The sequence below is a fragment of the Boleophthalmus pectinirostris genome, unplaced genomic scaffold (genome assembly GCF_026225935.1).
Source record: "Boleophthalmus pectinirostris isolate CB_2022bp ecotype Guang Dong unplaced genomic scaffold, ASM2622593v1 HiC_scaffold_15, whole genome shotgun sequence".
Taxonomy (NCBI): Eukaryota; Metazoa; Chordata; class Actinopteri; order Gobiiformes; family Gobiidae; genus Boleophthalmus; species Boleophthalmus pectinirostris.
Window position 1 is genome coordinate 7,744,374 of NW_026571070.1, and position 25,882 is coordinate 7,770,255.

A 25,882-nucleotide genomic window follows, 5' to 3' on the forward strand; every position below is an offset into this window, starting at 1 on the left:
AATTACAGGTGTTTTATAACTCAAAAATACCTGGAAAAACATGCATTCTGACTAAAGGGGGGTCACCTCTTCACAGATCTGACCTGTAACTTGGTCTGGTTTCTTATTTCTTATTTTCTTATTTTATTTATTTGTAAAGGGACAGTACATATTAATGAACATTAAAATTGTAAATATGTAAAGATTATAGCCAACGTTTGGTCTCCATGACGATAGAAAAGTCATGTATCGCACTGTGAAACTGTGAAGAAAAGCATTTGACGAACCCTCCACCAGAAAAGTTGCACAATGCACCTTACTGTTACTTTTACTTGAGTATTTTCTTGGACCACTTCTTTGTACTTCTACTTGAGTAATTACTGAGTTATTTTGAAGTAATTTTACTCTTATTCGAGTACATTTTTTGACGACTCTGCTTTCTTCTTCTTCTCCAAAAGCTCAGTTTGGTGTTTTCTTTGCACGTTCGCCAGTCTCTGAGGCCATATTCATATTTTCAAACCAAACAAATAGACTCTGATTTGATTCGTCATGATCAGGGGAATAAATCGTTATTAATCAAAGCAGCCTTTTTCCCTCGCTCTTACGTCGTTGCCAAGGGAAACGCACCACGGCAACTTCTTAACGACCCCCACGGCGACGAAAAAGTGCCAGAATGTCTTTCCTCGGGCAAAAAATTAAACAGCGAGCCGTGTCGGTAAACAAGACTGTTAAAAAATGTGTGAGTTAAAGTAAATGGCAACTTGTAGATAAATCAACATTATTTTCCAGCAGTTAAAAGTTAATGCCACTGTCTCCATGGAGATGCTACTGCTTTGCCGGGAATGTTCCACAGTATACCGTAAAATGTATAACTTACTGTAAATTATCTGTATTTTTATTGAATAGCCTAAAAACATGCATTCTCATTGTCGGTGTAGTCGCTTCTCCGCAGATCTGACCTGTAACGTGGCCTTGTACAGTCACTTGCTTGTTTCTTTGGATATGGATAAGTTTTTATAGAAAATTCCAGGCAAAACAAGGGCATCTCCATGGAAACAAGGAGCAAGAAAAGTTACTTGGTGTACCTTTAATGTTGAAAATCACATTCTATTGTCTAAATAAATAAAGAGTGTTTTTATTATCGTCATGGTTTCTGAATTCGCACTGAGTATCGAGTCTATGCCTGAGTATCGAAATCAAGTTTTTTACTTTTTTCACCCCAGTCTATTACACATTACCGGTTTCACTGCATCCACTGAAAACTCAGTCTCTTTAGCCTATTTAAAGTGAATTTTGGACATAAGACCTCATTTCCTAGTGAGCCAGAGTGTTGGAGATGCGTGGAGACACTTTTTAAAATATTTCCAGAGGTCGCTGCTGCTAGGCTAGTGCATGTCAATGGCCATAGTTTATCCTGCCACTAAAAACTTACCCACTCCACAAAACACCTGAAGAAAATCTATTATTACACCAGACTGTCGATGTAAATGTCTGTGTTGATAAAATAATGTGTGAAATAAAACTAATCTTGCATCTCATGAATCGTCGCATGTTGAGGGACTATTTTCTCATATATCAGTCCGCCGCTGCTGAGCTTTCTATCAGAAGTACAACTCGCTGCTGCTGCTCAGATGTAAATCCTTCCAATGCAAGGTTGGTTTTACTTGTAAAATTATTCTTTCAACACAGACATTTAGGCTGCGTTCAGACTGCAGCCTGAAGTGACCCAAATCCGATTTTTTGGCTTCTATGTGACCTGTATCTGATCTTTTAATGACAGTCTGAACGACACAGATCCGATTTTTTCAAATGCGACCCAGGCCACTTGGATATGTGGTCCTGAAACTGATACATATCTGATCTTTTGTCATGCGACTTCAGTCTGAACGGCCAAAGTGCATTCATCCAACCTACACGTTATCAACAAGACACAAACGTCACTATTCTGCGCTGAAGTAGGCGAAAATTGTTAATGAACTCCGTGTCACTGAAGCGAAGCACATCACCACTCACCACTCTTGGTTTCGTGTCCTCATCCACACGTTCCTTTCAATGGACGTCGCTGCCGCTGTTCCACAAAACACCACAGCCAAAAACCTCGTCCTTCTCAATCTCCTCCTTAAAACAAGTAAGTTGTTCATGTTCTGGCTCCGGTACGAGAGGAACTTTAAAATCTCCAGGTGCTCAATGCTCGCGTCCATGTTTGGACAACTTCTTCATCGTGTCCTCCAGGGTGCATGTGGGACACTTTTTTGCCATTTACTGTTCACACTGGAGATCACATACAAGTCACATTTAATTGGAAATGTGAACGACCTCGCAAAAACATCAGATTTCACAAAAACAAAAAAATCAGAATTGAGCGTTAAGCCCTGCAGTCTGAACGTAGCCTTACATTCTACATACAGTCATAAACTATCTACCATTAGCTGACAGTTTTTCATTCTTCATTTCTTTTTGTTGAAAATCAAACTCCTAAGCAGCACCAGAAAAGCTCGGAATGATCGCAGGCTCCTGAAAATGTGCTGTTTAAATTCATTTTGTCACTTTTTTCTTGAGTTTTCAGACAATCTAAAACATTTTTTGTAGTGTTTGCTAATGTGTGCATTGTGTCACCATGGCAACTGCTGAAGATCCCTCCACACACATGCATGTAGAACACCCCCGGCATGATGTCAGTGCAAAGTATCAGTAGTGACGAATCATAAAATCAGTGCTGAAACTTGGCTGCGTTGAAACTCGTACAGTTAAAAGTCGTCTGTCGTCGTGTCTCCTGCACAGACAGAGTCGCGCTGTTGGAGCTGTGCCGCAGACTGGAGTGGGTAAATTATGCTCAGAGTACAATGGGCCTTCAGATGTGCCGGTGCCTCATTACGTTCATTGATTTAGCACAGAAATAATGACCCAGACCTCAGAGTAGAACTGAAATGTCCTGTGAACGCTTTCCAATGGACTCCGGATATGGACTGGTTTAGAACTGTTTGGACATTTTAGATTATGGCAATTGAATAAGGCGACTGTTTCGTTCACATAGCTCGGTCCTCGGTTAGTTTGCAGCTGTTTGTCAAGTTTACTTTAATCTGAGCTTTATTTGAGTACGATCCGACTAGAGGAAGCTGGTTTAGTGGAACTACAACAGGTGAGATGATCTTGCAGTTAAACAAATCTCTCAGACATAAAACACTTCAAATTACAGTCACGAGCAGCCAGCAGAGAGAGAGAGAGAGAGAGAGAGAGAGAGAGACAGAGAGAGAGAGAGAGAGACAGAGAGAGAGAGAGAGAGAGACAGAGAGAGAGAGAGAGAGACAGAGAGAGAGAGAGACAGAGAGAGAGAGAGAGAGAGAGAGACAGAGAGAGAGAGAGAGAGAGAGAGAGAGAGAGAGACAGAGAGAGAGAGAGAGAGAGAGAGACAGAGAGAGAGACAGAGAGAGAGAGAGAGAGAGAGAGAGAGAGAGAGAGAGAGAGACAGAGAGAGAGAGAGAGAGAGAGAGACAGAGAGAGAGAGAGAGAGAGAGAGAGAGAGAGAGAGAGCAGAGAGAGAGAGAGACAGAGAGAGAGACAGAGAGAGAGAGAGAGAGAGAGAGAGAGAGAGAGAGAGAGAGAGAGAGACAGAGACAGAGAGAGCAGAGAGAGAGAGAGAGAGAGAGAGAGACAGAGAGAGAGAGAGAGAGAGAGAGAGAGAGAGATGTTACTGATCCCGAGGGAAATTCATGTTTTGTTGCAAAACATGAGATTCTGTCTAAAATCATCATCAGATTAAAGCCCATGAACAGACTCTGCATTACAGTCTCCCACTGTTCTTCCAGGTTGCCGCGGTGATAGTGAAGGATGGGTCAAATGTAGAAAACACATTTTAGGTAAGTATTCCTTAAAGCTGCACTATGTAACTTTTCTGTGGGTTCGACATTGGCTTGTTTCTATGAAGATATTGCGTTACATGTAATATTCCACAGTACGACAATCATGTGTCATTTATTTAATCACAGGTGTTTTAATGGGGACAAATGGGAGCATTTTTACTGTGAGTCTGTGTCAGGGAAATTCCAACGCAAATAACATCTTCCATGGCCCCTGTTCAAATCTCAAGTCTCCATGGAGACAAGAAGATCAAATCTTTATTTGTACAGCACTTTTCATACATTTGAAATGCAGCACAAAAGGCTTCACACGCAACAGAACAATTACAACGATTATACCAAAGACGGCCCCCTGCTGTTCCTCCCATATATACAGCAATTACACAGAGAGAATAAAACAGAAAACTCCTAACTAAAGGTTATAGTAAGAAAAATCAAGTATTCAAATTAGACAAAAATATGATTTTTAATCATATTTTTTATGTTTTAATCAAAGGTTAAACTAAAAGGCAGATAGTTCTGATTGTACTTTTAATCATGAACACTGGCTGTGGTCCTCAGGTCCTGATGTGGACTGTTCCACAGACGAGGGCTGTAAAAACTGAACGACCTCACAGTGAGTTTTCCTCTGGACTCTTGGGACAGCTAAAGAAGATGACCTGAGGACTTGAGGGTCTGAGAGGGCTCATATGAGAAAAACAGATCAGGTAAATAAATAGGACCTGGGCCGTTAAGAGCTTTATAAACCAATAAAAGTATTTTAAGTCTCTCCTGGAGCTCACAGGAGGACACTGCACAGACCTGAGGAGGGAGGGATGTGCTGACTCCATCTGGTCCTCGTCTGGTGTCGCGCCGCAGAGTTTGGTAGGTGAGGATGATGAAGATGATGAAGATGATGGACCCTTACACAGTGCATCTTTAACCATAACATACATGAGATATACCGTATATTTTAATTGTTTTCCTTGCATGAAAAATAACTCCCATGTGCTGGCGTCTTTCTTCTTGAAATGAACTCTGCTCCACATTAAGCCCGGGCCCACAGAACTGAACTAATGAAGTTGTCCGGTCGAATCGCGTGTTCCTCTTCATCTCTGCGCATACATCAGGCTAATGACACAGCCTTAACTCCATTTCGCGTCTCACGGCCCATGTTCCCCTCTCGTCCTCTGACACAAGATAAATCTGCAGAGGACTCCTGGTATTTAAAAGCAGCCCATTTTTCATTCATGGCTGGGCTAAAACCTATCCGCACTCAATTAGCAACTTGTTAGTCAATTAAACAGAAGTGACACTTGCAGAGGAAGTTTGAGCGAAGAAATGAACAGCTCAGTCAATTCATTAAAAGTTTGCGTGAGGACACCGAGATCGGAGGCTTTTCTACCAAGAATTTAAATCGACTCAAATGCTTTATGGGGCTTTTATTTGAGATATAGATATGTTATTTTTGATCAAGGTTTTGCTGTTTTAAAATTGCTCTCTTAAGTGATCAAAAGTCAAATCCCAGAACAAGCTCTAATAGACTTTCCTCTTAAAACGAACCCAACTCGAGGAGGTTTACATGGATTACATTGTCAGCGGCAGTATAAAGATTTCTTCCTCTTTCTTCGTTCTATCGATCACAGAGCGTCCGTATGTTGGCGAGATAAGACCGAGCTCATACCTCACCTCCTCTGGGCGCCCTGCTGCAAACCCTCCCCCCCCCTTTGCTTTATCTTTTGTCACAACGGCAGAATGGATTATTGTAGAAAATAGTGGTCCAATTGCGAGCTATGACGGCTCCTGTGATGTTTTTACCGCCTCAACAGCCTCATATCTTTTAAAAGAGCGCCCATGAATCATACACCCGCTTTGTTTACTCCGCAGAACAAAGTCAAAAGGGCTTAAAATAGTGTGAAAGACTTTGGGAAACCTCAAAGCTGGTAAAGGATGAGCGTGTGTCGGAGAGAGTTTGTAGAGCTTTCTCTTTTTCGTTTTACGTGTTTGGAGTTACCGACAAATATCCTGTTTCCTAGTACTTTTGTTTATTTTTTAAAGGTCCTATATTGAGCAAAATTGACTCTTGTGAGCTTTTAGAATGTTGTTACCTCATCAAAAACAGACCTGGAGTTGTGTTGTGTCTAGGCCAGTAATGATAAGAAGAAACAAATTATTGCGATAAGCGATAATACTGACATTTTGAGACAATTTTCAACCACTGGCAATGGAATAAAAATGTCAATACACCCTCTCAAAGATCAGTAAACTTTCTAAAGAACATTTAACACAGGAACAGGAACTGCAAGACAACCAAAAACAATAGGCCTAAATAAAATAGACCTGATAACATAAGAACAGCCTAATGTAGTCTGGCTTACAGCAAGGACTTGTTAAACTGAACAGAATCAAAACAATAAATAAAATGGATTATGGCTCCTCTCTCTGTGGCTGCTGCTTTGAGCCTCGTCATTTTGGTCTTGAAGTGTTCGTATTAACCCGCCACACAGGATCGTATTTCGCTCTGAGGGAGCTGCTGTCCGAGCTGGAATAGTGTTGGTGTCTTGTGGGATTTCAGAGGATTTCGGCCTCTCCCGGGGGCCAAGGGGGCTAATTGTGTCCGTTAGGTATGGGTGTATGTCAGCTGGTGGGGTTTGATAGCCACACCGGCACCACCTAGTGCCTCCGCTCAATTTCATTTCTCTCCAGTGACGAGGTCAGGAATCGGAATACAGTAGACAGTTTGCAAGAACCCCGGAAGTGCGAGTCCGCGCACAAGCCAATCAGTGAAGAGACATATATTCTGTGTTGGCAACGATTCCCGAGATCGAGGATTTAAAGCTGGAACAAAGAGAATGTTTGGTGAATTTTATCAAGGGGGAAAGACGTTATTGTCCTTCTTCCTATGGGATTTGGGAAAAGCTTAATATACCAGTTATCCTCGTTAGTGGTGCGTTACGTACGTCACGACTAAATAGTAATGACTGGTTAAATAAAAAAAAGTTCCCGCCTACTATTGAGCAAACGAATCCTAATGTTGCAACATCAGACGGTTTCTACAAAATGAAGGGGTTTGAGCCATTTCTTCTCGTTGTTTGTGCACTCGCTGACGCATGTGTGCCACTAAAACGTGTCTCACTCACTAGTGTTGATTTGGGCATCATGATTGTGTTGTGGTAAACGGATAACTGCCGTTTCCCGTTTCCGTGACTTAAACTGCGATGCAGAATTTTTGCTCGGCATATGGACTGAACCAGAACTGAACCAGGACAGATCCAGGACTAAACCAGGACTAAACCAGGGCTAAACCAGGACTGAGTGTCAGTATTGGCCCGGAGGTGTGCCCGAGTAGACTGTCGAGTGATCAGAACAGAGACCGGGACCGGACCAGGACTGAGACAGGAACCAGACCAGGACTGAGAGCGGAACCAGCCTAAGACCAGGACCAGACCAGGACTAAGACCAGAACAGCGACCAGGACCAGACCATAATTGAGACCAGGACCAGACCAGGACCAGCATCACACACGGGAAACAGCTGTTATCCGTTTTTTTCCATTATTCATTTAAACACAAAATCAAAAACTGAAAAAAAAAAATAATAATCCTTATCCGTTTTTTCATTTCGGTGTTGGAGACAAATAACGAAGAAAATTGTTTGTTTTTTTCATTTTCTTATTTTTGGTTTTATTTTGAAAAACAATTGAACAAATGATACACAGATTTCTATCAGATGTTTATTTTTAAAAGCCAATTGAAATCCATGTCTGAGAGTCTCTTGACCTATGAGTACCTAATTTACCAACATTAATAAGGCACTCATGCACACACCACGTTCACACACAGGCAAGTACGTACAATTTGAACCTGTGACCTTGAAATTAGTGGACGAGCAATCTAACCATCACCGCTGAGTCACTGCTGCCCCGAAGATTCAATATACAGTATGTTATAATGTTGTTTCCTCGTCACAAACAGACCTGGAGTTGTGTTTTTTTTTTCGTTCACTGTTGATTGTTTCATTCTGATGTCATGTGGAAATACAGGAAGTGCTCCACTCTGTTTTTAAACTCCACACACCTTCAGTAGAATCATGTGGCTGATTTCAGTCCTGGAATTGCCATTTCTACTGAACTATAAAATGTAGATGTTAACTTGAAAACTACAGCTTCATGACATCACAAGGTGGAACGGAGCATTTTGATGTAGACAGACTAATAATAAAGTGTTACTCAAACATGTGTGAATGAAACAAAACACAACTCCAAGTAGGACTGCTCGATCATGGAAAAAATTCCGATTATTTTTGGTCAATATGGAAATCACGATTATTTTTTTGTTGCACAATGCATTTATTCAGCATTTCTCTCTCAAAAAAAGCACTTTGTTATTGATAATTCACACAAAAACTTTCAAATTGAAAATAAATATAGACTAGAAATATGAACCTTAGAGCAATTTTGTGATGTATAAAACATAAAATGAATCAAAAATATACTTTGAACATGGAATAAGGCCTAGAAAAAACAAAATAAACTATATATCTTAACTCCAGGTATATTTTTGAGGAGGTACCAACATTATAACATGGCTTAACGCTCACAAGAGTCAATTTTGCGTAATATATGACCTTTAAATAATCTTAAAAACAATAAACATGTTTTCAGCACAACACATAAAAAGCTTTTGTAATCTCTGAGATCAACAAAACCACAAATTTAAACTCTAATATGCATTCTTTCATGATACATAAACAAAAATACACATGTCTATATTAAAGGACTATTCAATTCGAATCTAAATCAGCCTCAAATTTCTCTCTGAATCCCAAATTGCTGTGCAGCTCTCGTGCACAGATCTGACCTAGTTGGTGTTTTCAGACCTTGTGTTGTTGTTTACGTAGAGCGCCGGAATACCAATGGAGTTCTAATTGCTCCGTGCGTATCGGGCCAGTCAGGCGGCTTCTGTTTGCCTCCAGGAGCGCGAGGTGTGTCGGCGGCTAATATCGCAATCTATATTTCACGGAGGTTCCTCTTGTTTAGTCCCTGGGCACAGGCAGGGGCACGGGCAGGGGCAGGGGCAGGGGTGGAGGCAGGCGCAGAACCAGGGGCAGGGGTAAAAGCAAGGGTAGAGGTAGAGACAGAGGCAGAAGTAGAAGTAGAGGCAGAAGTAGAGGTAGAGGCAGAAGTAGGAGTAGAAACAGGGGTAGAAACAGAAGTGGGGGTATAAGTAGAGGCAGGGGCAGAAGTAGAGGTAGAGGCAGAAGTAGAAGTAGAGGCAGGGGCAGAAGTAGGGGTAGAGGCAGAAGTAGGGATAGAAGTAGAGGCAGGGGCAGGAGTAGAAGTAGAGGCAGAAGTAGGGGTAGAAGCAGGGGTAGAGGTAGAAGTAGAGGTAGAGGCAGAAGTAGGGGTAGAAGTAGAGGCAGGGGCAGGAGTAGAAGTAGAGACAGACGTAGAGGTAGAGGCAGGGGCAGAAGTAGAGGTAGAGGGAGGGGCAGAAGTAGAGGTAGAGGCAGGGGCAGAAGTAGGGGTAGAAGCAGGGGTAGAGGCAGAAGTAGGGGTAGAAGTAGAAGCAGGGGCAGGAGTAGAAGTAGAGACAGAAGTAGAGGTAGAGACAGGGGCAGAAGTAGAGGTAGAGACAGAAGTAGAGGTAGAGGTAGAGGTAGGGGCAGTAGTAGAGGTAGAGGCAGAAGTAGGGGTAGAAGTAGAGGCAGGGGCAGAAGTAGAAGTAGAGACAGAAGTAGAGGTAGAGACAGGGGCAGGAGTAGAGGTAGAGGGAGGGGCAGAAGTAGAGGTAGAGGCAGGGGCAGAAGTAGAAGTAGAGACAGAAGTAGAGGTAGAGACAGGGGCAGAAGTAGAGGTAAAGACAGGGGCAGGAGTAGAAGTAGAGACAGAAGTAGTGGTAGAGGCACAGGCAATAGTAGAGGCAGAAGTAGAGGTAGAAGCAGGGGTAGAATTAGAAGTAGAGGCAGGGGCAGAAGTAGAAAGGGCAGGGGCAGAAGTAGAGGCAGGGGCAGAAGTAGAAGCAGAGACAGAAGTAGAGGTAGAGGTAGGGACAGTAGTAGAGGTAGAGGTAGGGGCAGTAGTAGAGGTAGAGGCAGAAGTAGGGGTAGAAGTAGAGGCAGGGGCAAAAGTAGAGGTAAAGACAGGGGCAGGAGTAGAAGTAGAGACAGAAGTAGTGGTAGAGGCCGGGGCAGTAGTAGAGGTAGAGGCAGAAGTTGAGGTAAAAGCAGGGGTAGAATTAGAGGTAGAGGCAGAAGTAGGGGTAGAAGCAGGGGTAGAGGCAGAAGTAGGGGTAGACGTAGAGGCAGGGGCAGGAGTAGAAGTAGAGACAGAAGTAGAGGTAGAGGCAGGGGCAGGAGTAGAAGTAGAGACAGAAGTAGTGGTAGAGGCATGGGCAATAGTAGAGGTAGAGGCAGAAGTAGGGGTAGAAGTAGAGGCAGGGGCAGGAGTAGAAGTAGAGACAGAAGTAGAGGTAGAGGCAGGGGCAAGAGTAGAGGCAGGGGCAGAGGTAGAGGCAGAAGTAGAAGCAGGGGTAGAAGTAGAGGTAGAGGCATTACAGTTGTAAGTATTACTCAAAAATACCTTGAAAAACATGCATTACTGAGCAGGCTCGCCTCTCCACAGATCTGTTAAAGAAGTGGCAAAATCTGTCTTTGCATTTATTCAATAACTGGTGTCTCTGTTGCTTCAAAAAACACGCTCAACAACGTGCCTCTCCACGGATCTGACCTGTAACTTGCTCTGGTTCTGCTACGGCCTGTCTTCGTAGAAATTAGACCAGTTTAATGCCATATTGTTGAGGATTTCGGGCGAAGAAATAGCCTCTCCATGGAATAAAAAAAGTGACAAAGTGCTTCTTTAAAGATATTGTACCCAAGTTTGCCCATTCTCAAACGGCAACAATGATAGAAAGCAGAATTATCCACGGCCCCAGCTCGGACAGACCTCTCTGAACATCGGGACAATGGTTTCAAAGGTGGACGTCGACGAGGTTTTGAATTCTAGACTTTTCAAATATATTCAAAAATCTTTCCCAACTCTGAAAATCATGAACTGAGAACTTTTTTTTTTTTTTTTTTTACAACTTTGGGACTATGAAATGGAGTTTACAGTGCAGTTACCTGTTTTGGCTGGTGAAAAGGGGAAACCAGCCCAACACCACCAATGTACCGAGTCTGAAATCGATAGAAATGATTTGAGGTTTGAGCAGAGAAATTGTTTGAACATATTACTGCTTTTGCAACTTAATCTCTTGGAAAACTACATGATAAAATGGTTAAGTACAAGTCAGTTCAACGCTGTAACTAATCTAACGTTTTGGTTCCAGTTAGGTCAGGTTAAAGGTGCATTGTGTAACTTTTCTGGTGGATGGTCCGTCAGATATCTTAATGGAAACCAATCCAGACTAATTTACAGGTCAGATCTGTGGAGAGGCGACCCCGCTCACAGTCAGAATGCCTGTTTTTCTAGGTATTTTTGAGCTATAAAACCATCTGTAATTGAGTAAATGCAAGGTTTAAAGTCATACTGTGGAACATTCCAGGCAGAGTATTGATTTGGAAGATATCCACAGAAACAGGCAGGTGATGGACACACAACCTGCACTATGTAACTTTTAAGTTTGAGGGTTCCACATATTGCATTTAACTTATCAGCATGGAGACAAGCAGGTGACACCATCGGACTAGTTACAGGTCAGATCTGTGGAGAGCTGACCTGCGCTCACTGTAAGAATTTTTGCTTTCAATGTTTTTTTTAGAGATGCTCTGATACAGCTTTTTCAGTTCCAATAACGATTTTAATACTATAGCTTTACATCTGCCGATATCGACGGATACCAGTGCAAGATTGACAACAACATTTATTTCCCCTAAACTAAAAAACTAAAATAAAATCCAAATATGTTATGTATGTGTTATGTATCTCTCAAGTGACAACAATTTCAGATAAATTTAAATTCAAAGACTTTCTGGGCCGATGGATCATCTTATTCCATCAATGTATATGTCCAGTTGGTGGATCGGTGCAGAGTTGGCAGTGACTGTATCGGACCGTTGTGTGAAGAGGGAGATGAGCCAAATCTCTCAATTTTGCCGTCAGTCTTTGTTCCTCCCCTCACCTATGTCATGAGGTTTGGGTAATGACCAAAAGGATCGTGGAAGATCGTGGATACAAGTGACTGAAATAAGTTCCTCTGCAGGGTGGCTGGGCTCTACCTTACAGACAATGTGATTTGATTTGATTTTATTAGGATCCCCATTAGCTGATGTCCGTGACACCAGCTACTCTTCCTGAGGTCCACATACTCTTCCTGGGGTCCACATACTCTTCCTGGGGTCCACACACTCTTCCTGGGGTCCACACACTCTTCCTGGGGTCCACACACTCTTCCTGGGGTCCACACACTCTTCCTGGGGTCCACACACTCTTCCTGGGGTCCACACACTCTTCCTGGGGTCCACACACTCTTCCTGAGGTCCACACACTCTTCCTGAGGTCCACATACTCTTCCTGGGGTCCTCATACTCTTCCTGGGGTCCACATACTTTTCCTGGGGTCCACATACTCTTCCTGGGGTCCACACACTCTTCCTGGGGTCCACAAACTCTTCCTGAGGTCCACATACTCTTCCTGGGGTCCTCATACTCTTCCTGGGGTCCACATACTCTTCCTGGGGTCCACATACTCTTCCTGGGGTCCACATACTCTTCCTGGGGTCCACACACTCTTCCTGGGGTCCACAAACTCTTCCTGAGGTCCACATACTCTTCCTGGGGTCCTCATACTCTTCCTGGGGTCCTCATACTCTTCCTGGGGTCCACACACTCTTCCTGGGGTCCACAAACTCTTCCTGAGGTCCACAAACTCTTCCTGAGGTCCACATACTCTTCCTGGGGTCCACAAACTCTTCCTGAGGTCCACATACTCTTCCTGGGGTCCACATAGGGTGAGGAGTTCAGTCACCTGGGAGAAGCTCAGAGTAGACCCGCTGCTCCTCCACGTTGAGAGAAGCAGCTGAGACCTGGGCGCCTCTCTCGGGAGGTGTTCCGGGCATGTTGGACCAGGACTAGGCCCCGGGGAAGACCCAGGACTCGCTGGAGGGACTATGTCTTTGGGCTGGCCTGGGAACACCTTGGGGTCCCCTCAGAAGAGCTGGAGGAAGTGTCCGGGATGAAGGAAGTCTGGGAGTCACTGCTTAGACTGCTGCCCTCGCGACCCAGCCCTGGATAAGAGGAAGAAAATGGATGGTATTTGTCCAACCATTATGTCGGCCGAATCAATATTTAGACGCCGATATCTGATCTAGCTAATTTTTAGATTTTTTTTTTTTATTGCTGCATCTATAATATTTTTGATTCATAAAAACACCTGTAATTGAGTGAATGAATGATAGATACATTTAATGCCGTACATGATAACATTCTAACTAAAGCAACAACATCCCCATAGAAACAAGTAGAAAGTGAACCCCACGCCTGAACAGTTACTTCGTGCACCTTTAAGTTTGGACTTTTGGTTTGTTTTGAGTGGAGTTTTGTACCAAAAGTTTGAGAGTCTGAGCTCTGCGGCAAACTTCACCCCTATAAAAACAAGTCAAAACCTCAAAGCACTTTTATGATCCTCATATTCTGGTTTTCTCGCCGTCACAACACTCGAATAAAAAGGCTGAAATGCTGTTGATTAGCGTTGTCTGCGTCGCCCGGTGCTTATGCGTAATCCCTAATGACAGAGAATAAACAAAGACGCTAAAATGTATTGTAGGGGAGAGCGTCTGACCTATATAGCCCTCGCACACTCTGAGGAACACATGAGGACAAATGCGCGTGGATTTGTCTCAGCTCTCTGCTCCTAATGCTGCCATATATCACCAAGTTAGACAACCACATCAACTACATGTACTGAAAAGGTGCATACAGAGGAAGACGAAGAAGAAGAAGTCACCGAATGCAGTCTTAAAGGACCAAATATTATGCTATTTTCTGAGCTATGTTATAATGTTGTTTCCTCATCAAAAACAAACTCGCAGTTGAGTTTTGATTTATTCACACGTTTAACACACGAACCTGCATATTTAGGCTGAGTTCTCCTCTCAAACAAAGACAAAACAGTTCCACTTTTTGATATCATGTGGTAATCAGAGTGCATCATTTTAGCCAGGCTGGCGCCATCTAGTGCCTCCACTCAATTTCATTTCTCTCCAGCGATTAGGTCAGGAATCGTATACACTAGATGGTTCACACAAACCTCAGAAGTGCAAGTTCGGGCACCAGCCAATCAGCAAAGAGTTGGAATTAGTTTTTCTCAAATAACTTTAAAAATAATGTTGATACACCTCCATATTTACATTCAACTTCCACTGATACGATAGGCCTAAATTAATTAAATTAATTAATTAATTATTTTTGATGTTATTAAAGAAAAACAGATTTTTCAGCTCAGGTTTAAGGCTTCTGCAGGCACTAAACTTCAGAGGCTTGGTGGACCCAGTACACAGCAAGAGAATTTCTTGAAATTTCTCATGGAATTTTACTTTGGCAAGTGTAAAAAGTTGATACTAGGTGCAGATTGAGTTTACATTTTTTTCAAAAAGTTGGGCAAATGATGCACCCTAATGATAATACAGGATGCGCTTCACTGTGTTTTTAAACTCCACACCTTCACTAGACTCATTTGGATAATTTCAATAGTTTCAAAACCGGAACACATGTGGACGACGACTGCCCATGGGCTCTGTTGGCAATAGTAACTCTGGTCCAGTTTTCTCAGTTCCTTTTATAAACTGCCTTTTAAGTTGTGTGTTATAATTTTTCTAACTTCATGAAAAAAATGTGTAATTGTAGTGCTCCGTTCTGCCTGTAAGTGACATTGAAGACGCAATTAGAGTCCTGTCCCACATGAAAAATTTTGGCAGGTTGTGAAGAGGCTGCTGCTGCTGCTGAATCCACGTGATGACACGACTTAAAGCTCAAAGAGACAGTTTCACAAAATATATGACCTCTATGGCAAAAATTAAACTGTGCATGTGTCAACAAAAATATATAATTTGATGAAGCCTATATCAAAATATAACTGTAAAAAAGTATTGGTAAAAAAGTTTGTGGGAGAAGCAGATCTTTTTTTTTGTGTACAGGGCTGGTGCAGATTTAATGACGCTGCCTCTGTCCAGCTGTTTGAAGTTACACTGAGCCAGAGTTACTTTTTGAAACTCTTGAACTTGAAAAACCAGGATTACCCCGTGGTCCATAGTAAAGAGTGTGATCTGTGTCAGTAAAGGAGCCAAGGCCTGAAGCTGTAGGGAGTATTATACTTCTATCTTACATTTTTAGATCACCGTGTTACCTTTTATTATCTTGAAAATACTATATTCACTGAAAATTACATATTAACATGTTTAACCATTTTCACTTTCATTGTTTGATACTCCCTTTGCTCTCTGTACTAAGTCACTCCCCCTTCAGAGCAACATTTTAACATATTTAATAAGTTTCAGTTACATTTTTGATGCTCCCTTTGCTCTCTGTACTAATTCACTCCCCCTTCAGAGCAACATATTAACATGTTTAATGAGTTTCTGTTTCGTTTTTTGATGCTCTGACTCCCCCCTTCCTTTGCTCTCCCTGCTAAATCCCTCCCCTGTCAGAACAACATTTTAACATGTTTAATATGTTTCAGTTTTGTTTTTGATCTTCCCTTTGCCTTCTGTGCTAAGTCACTCCCCCTTCAGAGCAGCATATTAAATTTTTTAAATAAGTTTCTGTGTATTTTTTGTTCCTTCCTTTGCTCTCTGTGCTAAGTCACTCCCCCTTCAGAGCAGCATATTAACATGTTTAATATGTTTCAGTTTCATTATTGATGCTCCCTTTGCTCTCCGTGCTAAGTCAGTCTCCCTTCAGAGCAACATATTAACATGTTTGATCATTTTCTTTTCTTTCTTTTTTTATGCTCCCTTTACTCCCTGCTAAATTACTCCCCCTTCAGACCAACATATTAACATGTTTAATAAGTTTCAGTTTTGTTTTTTGATGCTTCCTTTGCTATTCGTGCTAAGTCACTCCCCGTTCAGAGCAACATATTAACATGTTAAATCCATGTCAGTTTCATTTTTTGATGCTCTGGCTCCCCCTTCCCTTTGCTCTCCGTGCTCAGTCACTCCCCCTTCAGAGCAGTATCACAGTACAATCACAGCACATCGCATCAGGTTTGTGAAGTTGTAGTGTATTGTTTTGTGTCATGCTTTTGTATATTTTTGGACAATTGTCGTGTGGGTGACATAGGCTTGTGGGCGGAGCTTTTCATACAATCTTACAGCTAACCTCAAGAAAAGGAGAGATCACTACATTACTCAAACATGCCTGTATGACATCTGAAACCTCTTTAAGTGTGTTTTTCGTGAGTGAATATTATAACATGGTAAAAAGCTCCACAAAGTAGTAGTTTTTGGGGTTTTTTTGGAAAATACCACCTCTGTAAGTCTTTCTTTTTGTATTCTTGCCAGCACGTTTACGAATTCAAAACTAAATATATCTTTTGAAATAGGAAAAGAGCTCAAAATGGCACCTATATTGAAATGAAATCCACGAATTTTGGGAATTATCACTAAACTGAAGTCTGATTTGTACCAAAGCCGTGTTACTGACAGATTAATTATAGCCAAAAGCGACTCTAGCACCAAATTTTCACCACAAAAAATAAAAAAAAAGATCCGATAAAGGAAAATAGTCTAAATATGCTCGAAAAAATATTGTGCAATGGTGCGTTACAACTGTTGGGCCCATTTTGGTTTCCCATTGTATTTGAACGCATCAGGAGGCTGAACGCTGATATTAATTTTCTCCATCTGTCAATCTTTCTAACATCAAAATTAAGTTCACGCTACGAGGAACCAGAAGAAAAATGCAATAAAGGAAGTCTGGTCAAAACGAATGTAATAAAGAATAAGATTAATAAGGGACATTTTTATTTTACACTTTTATATTACTTAAAAATTATTATTATTATTATTATTATTATTATTATTATTATTATTATTATTATTATTATTATTATTATTAATTTATTTATTTATTTATTTTTTTTATATTATTATTATTTTTTTTTTTTTATATACATTTTGTACACATTTAGACTGTTTTCATTACAGTATTATTTTTGGAAGTGTAGCTGAGTGAAATTTATTTTAGATTGATTTTTACACATTTATTTTTTTTCTTCATCTTCTCATTTGACTACATCTTATTTCTTTTCTTTCTTTCTTTCTTTCTTTCTTTCACCACTTGAGGCTAAAGTCCAGTGCAGTTCACTTCTGTATCGGTTTGTTCAGTTTATTATCGCTCATTTTCAGCTGAAATGAATCAATGTTTCCACAGTTTTTTATCTTGTAAATATAACGATTTGTGTGAAGTAACACCTCCTCCTCGCCCTTCTTCTTCCTTCTCTTCTTCTCCCTCTTCCTCCTCCCCCTCCTCTTCTTCCTCTTCCTCTCCCTCCCTCATTTTCTCATCCTCGTTCTCCTTCTTTTCCTCCTCCTCTCCCTCCTCTTCTTCCCTCTCCTCTTCCTTTTCTTCTTCCTCCCTCTTCTCCTCATACTCTTTCTCTTCCTCTCCCTCCTTTTCTTCCTCCTCTTTTCCCTCCTCTTCTTCCTTCTCCTCCTCTTTGCCCTCCTCCTCCTCTCCCTCCTCTTCCTCCTCTCCCTCCTCTTCCTCCTCTCCCTTCTCTTTTTCCTTTCCTCCCTCTTCTCCTCATCCTCCTTCTCCTACTACTCCACTCCCTCCTTTTCCTCCTCCTCTTCCTTTTTTTCTTCCCTCTTCTCCTCATCCTCTTTCTCTTCCTCGTCCTCTCCCTCCTCTTCTCCCTCCTCTTTCTCCATCCTCTTCTTCTCCTTGTTTCCCTCCTCTTCTTCCTCTCCCCCTCTTCTTCCTCCTCCTCTTTCTCTTCTTTCTCTTCCTCCCTCTTCTAATCCTCCTCCTCCTCCCCCTTTGCTTCCTCCTCCTTTTTATCTTCCTCCTCTTCTCCCTCTCTCCTCTCCCTCCTCTTTCTCCTCCTCTACTGCCTCCTCTTCCTCCCTCTTCTCCTCATCCTCCCTGTCCTTCTCTTCCTCCTCCTCTCCCTCCTCTTCTTCCTTCTCCTCCCCTCCCTCCTCCTTCTCATCTTCTACCTCCTCCTCTCCCTCCTCCTCTTCCTCCTTCACTTCCTCTTCCTCTTCCTCCTCGTGCAGCTCAGTCTTCAATAAACCAGCAGATAACAAGAGACCGGGGGCCGTTTTGTGACACGGACATTACCCAAAAGGTCAGCTCACATCTCCTGTACACAAACAGCTGTCACACTTGGAAACGCGACCGCAGTAAAACGCCGACGTCCAGAGCCGAGCCGAGGAAACCCCACCGATCTGCGGACGCCATTTTGACTCATCGGACTTCAAGTGTGCAGCATTAAAGCCGATTTTTACTTAAAGGTTGTATAGAGGATTTTCCAAGGAACGAGAAATCCAGCGACTGTTTGTCCTTTTTCAAATGTTGCGCATGCATGAAACCACCCCCCCTCCCCTACAGCTCCTACGTAGAAACGCCTCCTCCCTCCTCCTCCTTACGCCAGAAACAGGTTTGTTTACAGCCGGTGCTGCACATGACTTGTAAACAACTAACTACAGTGTTGGTTAGGCAAGACGGAGAAGTGAGGAGCGAGGGGAGCGGGTGTGCGGACATTTCGTTCGCGGACGAGAAGTGAGGAGCAGGGAGAGGAGCAGAGCAGGGAGAGGAGAGAGGAGAGGGGAGCGGTGCGCGGAGATTCCGTGCCCGGAAAAGTGAGGAGCAGGGGAAAGAGCGGAACGGGCAGCGGGGAGAGGAGCAGGAAAGGGGTGCAGAGAGGGTGGCGCGGAGATTCCGTGCGAATGAACTAGCTACAACACGCAGCAGCAAGCGGACTCTTTCTTTGCCTTGAAAATTACGTTTTCAGACATAGGATATCGCTTTCGTGTCCTGAAAAACGTTTGACTAGCTCTTGGAAATAAAGTACGTTTTCATAATAAGCACAAGTGACCTGTCCAGGAGTAATTTGGCGACCAGTGCGTCAGTCTTTAGACCCTGCGTCTGCTTCAGTCGCGCCATCGCTGGAATGAATCTACAAGAATCACCTTAGTTTGGCTTCGCTGCTTTTCCCCTTGTCTTCTTCTTTCAGCGACCTCAAAAACGGACTTTCTTTTGCGGCGAACTGCTCCTGGATTCTTGTCGCCATTGCAACAAACTTTGTGCGAACTGTGAGGAAGATATAGGTCAAAAAAAGCCGCTAAGAACTGTTGCGTTGGTGGAGTAAACAGCGTCTGTGCGGCTTGCGTCTGTGGACTGCGTGACAGGCGTACGTAAACCACGTACCGGCAGCGCAGGCAAGTCAGTTACGCTAGAAACGTAGGGAGATTGATTGACAGCCTGTCAGCTAACAGATAACGAGGCAGTGTCGTTATCTATTGGCAAATGTTTAGCCCCACCACGTCCAGAGTTGATGAATTTTTATTCTCTTTTTTTTGGTCATCATAATTACAAGGCTACTGCAACTTGAAACAAAAAAAAAATCCTCCATACAACCTTTAAAAACGTGAAGAACTTACCTTATGTATAGGCTCTGTTCACAGCTAGACGTTTGGAAAGACGCGATTACAACGTCCCAGGTCCAGTTTTCTTCATCTCCATGTCACTGTAATGTTCCGTTATGTTCGTCTAATCAACAATTCCAACAAACCTCAGTTTTCATCATTTCCTCACTGACGCACAACTCCGAGCGCACTGGGTACATGCGATTAGAAGAGATGAGGCGCCAAATTCAAGATGTTACTTCAGTGGGTTTTTATCACAGTTGAAATCTCATGTTTCAAAACTTATTTCTGGTTTGTGACGTAAGTGTGAATAGAACCTACTGTGAGCATCCTAATTGTTTATCTTCACAACAACTAGTACTTCCTGATTATCTGACAATAAAATGCTTTGTGATTAAATGCAGGAAGCACACAACAGACATATTTTGACCTCAAGAGCTGCTTATATTAGACATCTGTACACAAAATTGACTCTTGTGAGCTTGTTATATTGTTGTTAGCTCCTCAAAAACAGACCTGGAGACAGAATGTTGCCCTTACTGAAAAATGTAAATGTAAAAAAATTACCTCTTTTCTTCATCTGGTGCCTGGAGTTGTGTTTTGTTTCATTCACACGTTTGAATAACTCCTTATTATTAGTTGTCAGTGTTGGGTGTAACGTAACTTATTTTTTCAGGTAAAAATTGTTCAACGCTACTACTGGAAATTTGGTGTCAAAACATAGTTCCTTTTTCAGTTCAGCGCAACATTACTTTTCTGTGTACGCAGGCCGGTCCCCACCCTGGCAGCGCGACGCAGTTGGGGAGGAGAGTACTTCCCAGTCACAAGTCGTGTCAGGGGCAGGTCCCCAGCCACGCGGAGAGGGCGGAGTGGGCACCCACAGTCCCGGGAAGTGGCGCGTAAAGTAGAGGTCTGTACGGGACTAAAACCAGAATTAAAACCAGGACTAAACCAGGTCTAAACCAGGACTAAACTAGGACGAAACCCAGAACTAAAACCAGGACTAAATCAGGACTAAACCAGGACTAAAACCAGAATTAAAACCAAGACTAAACCAGGTCTAAACCAGGACTAAACCAGGACTAAAACCAGAACTAAAACCAGGACTAAACCAGGACGAAACCCAGAACTAAAACCAGGACTAAATCAGGACTAAACCCAGAACTAAAACCAAGACTAAAGCAGGTCTAAACCAGGACTAAACCAGGACTAAAACCAGAATTAAAACCAAGACTAAACCAGGTCTAAACCAGGACTAAACCAGGACTAAAACCAGAACTAAAACCAGGACTAAATCCAGGACTAAACCAGGACTAAACCCAGAGTTAAAACCAGGACTAAACCAGGACTAAAACCAGAATTAAAACCAAGACTAAACCAGGTCTAAACTAGGACTAAACCAGGACTAAAACCAGAACTAAAACCAGGACTAAACCAGGACTAAACCCAGAACTAAAACCAGGACTAAACCAGGACTAAATACAGGACTAAACCAGGACTAAACCCAGAGTTAAAACCAGGACTAAACCAGGTCTAAACCAGGACTAAACTAATACAATATGACACTCACAGTAGTGTGGACATAATGAAGTCAGCAGTGATCTCATATAAAAATCATTTCTCTACTGTATCAATAATATTTTTAAGATGGTCAAATAAAGACTGAACAAACATGAATGTGCAGGATGTGGTTGGTACAATCATGCAGTTTTAAAAAAAAGATGACAAAATCAAGTAATCCAAAGTATTCAGATTACGTTAGTCACTTTAAGTAGTTTAATGGATTACGTTACAAACTACATTTTGGGGTATGTAATCTGTAATCTGTAGGGGATTACATTTTAAAAGTCACCTTCCCAACACTGGTCATGAAGCAGTAGTTTTCAATTGAACAGCTAGTTTTACCTTTAGTTCAGAAGAGAATCAAAATTCCAGAGCTGAAATCATCCAAATGATTCTAGCGTAAGTGTATGCAGTTTAAAAACACAGTGGAGCACTTCCTGTATTACCACATGACGTCACAAGGTATAACAGGTTTTTTTTTTTCAGTTTGAGAGAAGAACTCAGCCTAAATAAACATGTGCGAATGAAACAAAACACAGCTCCAGGTCTGTTTGTGATGAGGAAAATTGCGTCATGTGGGCCCTTTAAAAAAACAAACAAAAGACTCAAATCCAGCACTTGCACGCACCTAAAACTGTTGCCTCTGCGTGTGCTGCTTTAACACATTTTCATGTTGCGTCATTTGTTCAGCCCATGTGTAATTACACCAAACATCATATTGACTGACATGTTGCGTTTGGACCCTCACAGCTGGTATGAACACATTTGGGATGCGCTTCCTCCGCAGCTTTCGGCATCTGTCGAAAACCCGCTATCCATATTATCTTTCCGACCAAATATGCACGGAAATCTGTTGAATAATAAATGCACGCCTCACGCAGCAAATGTGGAATAGACGCCGCGGTGCATTTTGATCGAGCGGTTTGAGCTGGAGGCCCGAGGTGGAGATGGACGAAACACAAGACAAACGTAACCTTCTCAAACGAAACTTGTGTTAACTTCTGGGGCGGCTCGAGCAAATGGAATGATTTTGACAAGATTTGGGGAAATGTTGCTCCAAAAACAACATGAAATTTTGTTGAATAAATACCGATTCGCAAAGTTTAAGCTTGCAGCAGTGTGGGAAGACTTGGCTGTTTTGACATCAATTAAAAAAAAAAAAGAACAATCTCAAATTTCAAAATTGCTGGAGTTCAAGTTAATATTTTGATCAATGTGTTAGATTTTACTGTTTTGAAAATGCTATATTCACAGGAAAGAAAAGCATTTTGTGTTTTATAAGTTTCAGGGTTTTTTTTTTGGTTTTGCTCCTTTCGTTAAGTTACTCCCCTTTCAGAGCGCTGTCACATCAGGTTTGTCAAGTGGTTGGGTAGTTTTCTATCATGTTTTTGTACATTATAGAAAGTTTTCGTGTGGGAACGTGGGTGATGTAGACTTGTGGGCGGAATATTGCGAGGAATCTTGCAGTGAAATATAAAGAGGGTTCAATTAGGGCCTGAGAAAGATTGCTAAATAACTCAAATGTGCAAGGATGACATCTAAAAACTCTCTTTTTATTTTGACGAGGGAACCTTCCCATTCATCAGCTGGTTTCGCTTTGTGGAAACCTTCTGAACTCGCAGCGTTAGGATTCGTTCGCTCGACAGTAGGCGACTACTTTTTTAATTAAACCAGTTGCCGCTATTTAGTCGTGACGTATGTAATGCGTCACTAACGGGGTTAACTGGTATATTAAGCTTTTCCCAAATCCCGTAGGAAGAAGGGCAATAACGTCTTTCCCCTTGATAAAATTCACCAAACATTCTCTTTGTTCTGGTTTTAAATCCTCGATCTCGGGAATCGTTGCCAACACTGAATGTCTGGCTCTTCACTGATTGGCTGGTGCCCGAACTCGCACTTCCGGGTTCTTGCAAACCGTCTAGTGTATTCTGATTCCTGACTTAGTCGCTGGAGAGAAATGAAATTGAGCGGAGGAACTAGGTGTTGCCAGTTTGAGAGACGTACTCCACTAAAATATGCAGGGTTTGTGTGTTAAACATGTGTGAATAAAACTAAAACACAACTCCAGGTCTGTTTGTGATGAGGAAACAACATTATAACATAGATCAGAAAATAGCTTAATGTGGGTCCTTTAAAGATGCATTGTGTAACTTTTCTGGTAGAGGGCCCAGCACCTGTTTGTCCCCATGAAGATGTTATTTTTTTTTGCCTGGACAGTTCCACAGTGTGACATTAAACTTATCCAACTTGATGTAGACAGATAAGTGGCACAGTCAAGCAAGTTACAGGTATTACGGTATACCGCGGTATCAAAAAGTGGTATCAGTTTCATTACTGTCATTAAAAAAATCTGCAGTGCATAAGGACCTTAATTAATATTATAATTTATTGATACCTAAATTTGTTTGCTCAGCACAAATAATATGTGGTTGTATTTAGAATTTGCCATCACGATTTAAAATTAATAGTATCTATAATGTGTCTTTTAACTGTGTGGGAAGAAGACGTTCATTTAGTTTCGTTCCGTTGTCACGTGACGCTCATAAGGGAGACCAAGACAAGACGGCAAGTCCGGCCTCAAGCGAGTTGCCCCCCCCGAAAAAAAATACTTGTAATTCTGTAATTTGGCTGCATTTTGGCTTCAGACGCACAGTTCTTTACGTTTTACAGAAACAAACTTTAAAACCAGGGGCTAATTTGCATGAACTGTAAGCACTGATAAAAACAACTCGCTTCTTGTGCTGCTGATGCGGTTCAGCTTCTGTCGGACTGAAGGACACGACTCAGTGGATTATGATGTTCTTTCTGCGACAGAGGACGTGCTGCTGATGGTGAGTCTGTTCTGTGTGTATCGTGTTAGAGATGGTTCATGTGAAACTTTTCAGAGATTATACATCTGCAGGTCATATGCATAGACGGTAGAGCAGTGTGGCTTCGTATCTTACCAAAGTCGTACTAAAATATGTTGGTAATACTGTAATACGGTATACCGCGGTAACATTTGTATTTGTATCTATTTATTTATTTCATTCATAAAGCATAAAAAGACATCGACAGTGTCACAACTAGAGCTGGGTATCATTAAGAAGTTGCCAATGCGATACATATCTCGATACACAGGCCAGGATACGATACATATCTCAATACAGTGCACTTTCTATTCGATACGATACATTTCGATTCGATTCGATACGGTTCAGTACAAAATAAAGGCAAAATCATGGCTGTGATACTAAAAGTCTTTGTTAAACCACTTCTTGTGCAAAGCTTATATGAAACACAAACATTTTAATTATGAAAACAGTGAAAATTTAGCTTTCTTTTAATAAATTCAAATATAAATTCAGTTTCAAATGTCAAATGTGTTTCCTTCCACTAAACAAACAGCAAAACTGTAGCGCTGTAACAAAATAATTTAGTAAAATATACCAAAAAATACTCTGAGGCAATATATCGATACAGCAGCCCACGATATCGATACTGTATCATCACATTAAACAATACGACATATCGATATTTCAATATTTTTGCACAGCTCTAGTCACAACATCAGACACACAAGAAATGAATGAAAAGGAGCAGTGTGCTGTTCTGGTTTTTTCCTGAGCCGCTGGTTGCTATTTGTTTGTGTTCATGCCTTTTGTGTTGTGGCTCCTTTGGGAAGGGAGTAGTTCTATCAGTGGATCATGTGACATTAAAACCAGGAAGTTCAGTAAAGCATGGCTCTGAGAGGTGTTAATGTTCATCAAGTTAATCCAAAACTCATCTACATACATCTTACGCCTTTGGTAGCATCGTGGGTATGTACTGTTTATTTGTTATGATATCTTCATTTGTATATGATTATTTGCTGTAAAATAGTAGGCTGTTGGGTTGGAAAAGGAAGTTGTAGGTGGATAATGTTGAATTGCTCTATTGTCATTTTGGTTCAGATGAATGTTTTTTTTCTAGGGAATATAGTTGAATATAGTTCGTGTGGTGTTGAACTTGGAGTAACAAATGCAAAAGTTGGGGAATGTTATATGGTGGCGATATGTAGTCGATTTGTGATTGGACATACTGCATTCATTTTGCATATCTTTTTGTGTTCTTATTGGAGGTGCACATTGTGATTTGTGTTTTCATGTCTGTTTCAGTTTCACCTTTTCTTGTCACGTCAATAAACCTGTGGACAACGAGATTAAGTCTTCAGAGTCTTGATGTCAAGAAGAAGTTTAGCTGTCTGTCTAGTTGTATTCAGCACATATAGCAAGGGCAGAACAAGCAGAAAGAAGAAAAAAAATCGTATGTTAACCGATGGTCACTAAACATTCCATATCAGTTCAGGCACAATTACTGATCAACTGCAAACAGTAAATCTTCACTATTATACACAGCAACTTAGTTTTCTTTTTCATACATACACACTGCATTTATATGTTTTTAAATGTCATCATTGTACTTGATTCTTTTATTTCTTTGTCAAGACTCTTCCATAAGTGAACTCCTTTCACAGCGACGCTTCGCTCCATAACCTTGGTTCTGAATCTGGGTTTTTTAAACATGTAGGTTCCTTTTAAATTGTGAGAAGATTTAACGGTATCAAAATACAGATACCGCCCGACCCTAGTTACAGGTCAGATCTGTGGAGAGGCAGACCCGCTCACAACACCATCAAAACATCTGTAATTGAAGAAACGCTGGATAGATGTTTAATGCCGTACTGAGGAACATCCAAGGCAAAACAAGCATTTCTATGGAGACAAGCAGGAGGCAGAAGCTACATCAAAAAGGTCACACAGTGTTCTTTTAAAGTGTAAAACGTTATTTAAAGCATTTCGTTAGCGATCAATTCATATTTTTAGTCTGAAACGGAGCACTGAGCTGTGGAGCCTCTGCTGTTATGCATCGAAAAAAAAACTCTTGCCAAATTGGATGTGA

General features: G+C 41.7%; 1 protein-coding gene across 1 annotated transcript; it reads right to left on the minus strand.

Moving 5' to 3' along the window:
* Positions 1-8,823: 8,823 nt before the first annotated feature.
* On the minus strand, positions 8,824-12,457 carry LOC129408183 (pneumococcal serine-rich repeat protein-like). The gene is made up of 2 exons (XM_055151242.1): positions 12,120-12,457; positions 8,824-10,384 (listed from the first exon to the last, which is right to left on the minus strand). Exons 1-2 carry the CDS (start codon positions 12,455-12,457, stop codon positions 8,824-8,826), a joined length of 1,899 nt encoding a protein of 632 aa, XP_055007217.1.
* Positions 12,458-25,882: the final 13,425 nt, after the last annotated feature.

Bases quoted from the DNA above. Each gene is read 5' to 3' on its own strand.
- LOC129408183 (XM_055151242.1), bottom strand. From the start codon at position 12,457: ATGAGGACCCCAGGAAGAGTATGTGGACCTCAGGAAGAGTTTGTGGAC. The intron at 10,385-12,119 runs GTATGTGGACCT...GGTATTTTTGAG, and splicing joins GTATGTGGACCCCAGGAAGA to TAATACTTACAACTGTAATG.